Source organism: Neofelis nebulosa, chromosome 7 (assembly GCF_028018385.1).
Source record: "Neofelis nebulosa isolate mNeoNeb1 chromosome 7, mNeoNeb1.pri, whole genome shotgun sequence".
NCBI lineage: Eukaryota > Metazoa > Chordata > Mammalia > Carnivora > Felidae > Neofelis > Neofelis nebulosa.
The window spans coordinates 40,737,409-40,742,321 of NC_080788.1; the positions used below are offsets into that span (position 1 = coordinate 40,737,409).

General features: G+C 54.0%; 1 protein-coding gene across 1 annotated transcript; it reads right to left on the reverse strand.

Annotated features, from left to right (window-relative positions):
• Nucleotides 1–618: 618 nt before the first annotated feature.
• On the reverse strand, nt 619–4,708 carry KBTBD13 (kelch repeat and BTB domain containing 13). The gene has a single exon (XM_058737375.1). It carries the CDS (start codon nt 3,690–3,692, stop codon nt 2,313–2,315), a length of 1,380 nt encoding a protein of 459 aa, XP_058593358.1. The 5' UTR covers nt 3,693–4,708; the 3' UTR covers nt 619–2,312.
• Between the last annotated feature and the right edge of the window lie 205 nt (nt 4,709–4,913).

A 4,913-nucleotide genomic window follows, 5' to 3' on the forward strand; every position in this document is an offset into this window, starting at 1 on the left:
GGGTTTGAGCCCACATTGGGCTCTGTGCTGACAGGGTGGAGCCTGCTTGCAATTTTCTCTCCCTCTCTCTCTCCTCACCACTGCTCATGCTCTCTTTCTCAAAAATAAACATTAAAAAAGAGAGAAATAGACAAAAGGACTATGTATCTTTTCAATGTCATTGTGGGGCAGAGTTGAACAGTTAAGCATTATTTAATTGTCTCGGGAAAAATTAAATACCTCTGTTTTACAATTTACTATTGATTAGAGTCCTGACTTTGCAAAGCTACATGCTAACTAGTAGCTGCATGTATAAATAGGTATATGCATGTATGTGAAGTCCAGTACAGAACCACCAAAGTTACAGTTTTATTGCCCTGGAAGACACTAACCAGCTTCACCTCTTATTGCAGCAAAGGTACTTCAATATGTCTTTTCCAACTAAAGACACAAATCTCAAGTGGTCCTCTGAACCACTCTTTTGGTTCTCTTGTTAATGGGTTAAATAAACCTTTGACATGTGATAAAAATTATACTTTGACAGAATCAAAAAGTGAGAGAAGGTATCCAACTCCCACAATGAGGTAGGACTGGAGAGGGAAGACGGATGTGAAAGTACTTTGCGCATTATTCACAGGATGCAAAAATCAGGATTTATTGATGTGATTCATCAGATTAGGCTATTCCAGGGTAAGCAGGTCCTGGGCTTCTGAGGGCAGCATTCTCCAGGGCCTGGGACATAGGTCAGGGAAAAAGGCAGCTAGAGCAGCCCTAATGCTAGGCTCCATGCTGACGCTGCATTCTAGGCTTGTGATGAGGTTAGGATCTCCTCTGGGTCTCAGGTCCAAGAGGATGGAGACCATTTGGGACACCCAGAGAAGTCTGCCCAAGGGCATGGAGAAGCTGGAGGACATCTGACCAGAAATCAGGGTAGGAATATTCTAAAGAAGGCACAAGAGTCCTCATCCAACACCAGGTTCCTAAGGAGTACAGCCTCTACAGCCTGAGGTTCTTTCAGGACCTCATTATTTGATTCTGTAGGTGGGAAAGTGCTCAGGTCAGTTGACAGCACAATAGGATCTCTGCGCTTGCCATCTGCACACATGCATGGCTTCACACATAGAATGATGTCAGTAAGGGGTCCAATGAGCAATGCAGGTAGCCAAGGTCAGGAACAGCCAACCCTGCACAGAGGAGGTGGGTACAGAGCCAAAAGAAGGGTGAGGGGTGGAGAGGAAAGGCATTCCAGGCCCAGAGAATGGCAGGAGCAGAGGCTAGAGGAGAATGAACCTGCAGAAGGTGGAGGAGGGATACAACTGAGGGAGATGTGACAGTGAGACCCAGCCAGGACTGGGCTCCTACCTTGAGTAACCTACAGTCATGGAAGTTAATAATCCACTGCCTGAAGGGTGATGGTAAATAAGTAAGTGGGCAAGGGGCTTGCAAATGAGCTCTCCCCTGCCAGTCCACATCGTGTAAGGGGGTATGGGGAACCCTACCCCCACTCCACATCTCACTTCAGGTTTAACTCAGTTATTGTCTCTGCAAGCCATCCCAGCCTTGCCTCCTCCCCAAATGCCTCCATCTACAGCTGTTCCACCTTAAAGGCTGGGGTCTCAGAGCCTCTTGCCACCTGCCCCAGCTTTCCCCCATCTCCTCTTCTGAGCTCTGTCTGCACCTTCTGAGCCTCCCCTGCAGCAGCTAATTGTCCTGCCTGTCTTCTCCATACACTTTGTATACGATCCTCCTTCCTGCAGTTACATCTTTCCTCTCCTTATTTTCCCTTTGCCCGGATTTCTTCAATATTTTGTTTTATTCCATTGTGAGGGTTTTTGTTTTGCCTGTTGCCTTTAGCCCTCGTGGATCAAGACAAGTGTGTGTAAACCTTTTGTTGTCTTGGATTAGACTCTAGGGCTTTGTGGACCCCTCTGGCAACTACAGCTACATTAAGCCTAACACTGTGCTGGGCACACAGTAGGTGCCTGATTTTTGCCTACTGACTGGCAGTTCGATTAACATCACCTAACTCACTCCTAGCCATTCTCAATTATTGGCCCATTCACATACAAGCCTGAATTACTGAAATCCTACCCCCTCACTGGCATTGTGACCCACCATCTCTCAGCAGAGCCCAAGTAATTTGAGGGCTCAGACGCTGGCGTCGCCCTTACTCTTTGAATTTCTTGGACATGTTCATATCACCAGAATGCCCAAGACCTGGATGTCTCAACCAGGGAGACAGAAGTTCCACACAGCTCCAAAGGCCGGCTTTATAGACTCTGCCATGGCTCAGCGAAGACTCCCGGATATCCCCTCCTAAGACCAGCCCAGGGTCACAGTTCTGGTGTCGTGGAGGCCACAGGCCCCGGGGCGCCAGGAGGCAGCCTAAGAAGAAAGGTCTGCAAGGAGCCGGGCCTTGGGAAACCGGCCTTCTCCCTGAGCAACCTCCAGGTGCCACCCTCGATGGCATAGAGCAGCGTAAACATGCGGTTGACCGTATAGACTGTATCGCCGCGCACCACCGCTGTGAAGAGAGCTCCCTTGCTGTTGACAAACTGGCCAGGCAGCGCCGTCCACTGGCCCGTGGCCAAGCTGAAGCAGTCGATGGCGCAGTGTAGGAAGTCGTCAGAAGGTCCATTGCGCACCACATAGAGGCTGTCGCGGTGGGCCACCATGCAGTGGCCGTAGCTCTGCGGGCGCCGCAGCTCGGCCACCGGCAGCCACGTGTCGGCCTGCACAGTGTACTCTACTATGGCCGTGGTGTCAGCCGGCCTCCATAGACACACGAAGAGGCGGCCACACGCCTGGGCGCAGGGCACGCCGGCAGCCGGCTGCGGCAGGTCGGCTACGAAGCTCCAGCAACCCGCAGCGGGGTCGTAGCGCTCCACAGAGCTCATGGGCATCCTCTGGAACTCGCCGCCTATGGCGTAGAGGCGGCCGTCGAAGCCAGCCAGCGCCGTGTCGTAGCGCGGCTGGTGCGGGCTGGGGAATTCGCGCCACGTGCCGCTGGCCGGGTCATAGCAGAAGCCCAGTTCCACCACCTCCTTGCTGGCGCCCCTCACGCCACCCACGATATACAGCTTGTTGCCCAGCGTGGCCACACCCGCCAGCAGCGTGCTGGCCTCCAGGGGCAGCGCGGCCAGCGTGCGCCACGCGTCTTCCTCCTCATCTAGGTAGCACAGCGTGCGCGACGCGTCCTCCAGGAAGCCGGGCGCCGGCGTGTGCGTGCTCACGGCCACGTAGCTGCTGGGCCGCAGCGCCGCTACGTAGGCGCGCGCCTCGGGCAGCGCCAGCTCGGCCGCCAGGTCGTGCGCGCTGTCGCGGATGAAGAGCGCGGCACTGTGGAATACGTCGTGCAGGCCGAAGACGGCGGCCGCGTCGCACAGCAGCGCGCAGTTGTCCGACGTGAGGCTGTGCTCCAGGAAGCGCGCCAGCGCTGGCGCCTGCAGGAAGGCGGCGCACTCCACGGCCTGCAGCAGTTCGTCTGCGGCCGCCAGCGCCGGCCGCTCGCCGCGCAGCACTTGCAGCATGGTGTGGAAGCCGCCAGCGCTCAGCGCGCCCAGGCGCACCTCGGCCGCGCGCGTCTCCCGCATGCCGGAGCGGAAAAGGCCACGGAAGAAGCCGCAGTGCTCCACTAGCAGGGCCCGCTCGGCCTGGAAGAGCTGGCCGCCCACCCACACTTGCACTGGGGGGGCCTCTGGGGCCCGCGGCATGGCGAGCGGGTCTGGCGGGGGGCCGCCGCGGGGGCCTGGATTCAGCGGCCACCACCGACTCTGGGGCTCCCCCAGAGCGGAAAAAAACTTCCCGGGGGATATAAATATCTCCCTGGCTAAAGATAGTATGGCTCATGTGATGTGGTGGCCGGCAGGCTGGATGGCTGCTGGCCGGAGGGCATCTGGGAGTCATGCAGGGTCACTCACTTCCGTGTGGGAAATAGAAACAATAGTGACCACATATGGAGCACCTAATGCATGCGGGGCACTGTGAGAGCTGCTTACGAAGATACCCCTTTTAACCTGTACTAAAGCGACTGTATGCTCCTGTGCAAGTACCCCAACTCGGCCTTGTTTCCTCAGGGTGTGACCAATAAGAACATCTACCAATTGGGATAATATCTGTAAGATGTTTAAAATGAGGCTGAGAGAATTTACATGACTTGTTCAAGGTCATTCATCTGGGAAGAAGCAAGGACAGGATTAACATCTAGCCCACCCCACTGGGTTGGTGGGTAACTAAGTTTCTTGGACGCTGGAGGGAGAGGCAGCAGAGATAAAGCAAATAGAGTGGACCGGACTGGGGTCGGGAGCAGGTTCTAATTTAGCCTGAACCTCTGCCCCTGGCTCTGGGCTGGTTCAGTCTCCTTTTCAGCCTTGATTTCATTCTCTGTAAAAAATGGGAGGGTAGCAGGTGAGCGTCCTTCAAACCTCTGAATGTGGAAGTACTCCTTGACTTGAGCTAGGAATGGGAAGCTGATGTCTGCTCCCCACTCGTCCCTCCGTTGCTGTGTAGCTCTGGACCTTGGGAAAAGGTAAGTGGGGCTGATGAGAGGATCATAAGTATATAGATGGGAAGGGGAAGGGTTCTTGAAATAATAATAGTTAACACTTAATTTGCATGGTATGTCAGGCACTTTGGTAAGCCATTCGACTCCTGTCATTCCTGCAGTAATCCTATGAATAGATACTCTCATTTTTCCTCATTTAATAGATGTTATCCATGTATTGCTCACAGAAACACTATGAGTCTCTATTTCCTGGATGAAGAGACTATGGCACCAAGAGTTTAGTCACATGCCCAAGGTCACATGGCAAGAGAGTGGCAGAGCTAGGACTGGCTTGCAAACAATCTGACCATAGAGAGTGTTCCCCTGACTACTGTGCTCTGCTGCCTTTCTGTGCTACAAATGCTGGGTATTCACCTCTTGACAGGAGGTC

Excerpts from the sequence above, each read along its gene's own strand:
- KBTBD13 (XM_058737375.1), bottom strand. The coding sequence starts at position 3,692 with ATGCCGCGGGCCCCAGAGGCCCCCCCAGTGCAAGTGTGGGTGGGCGGC.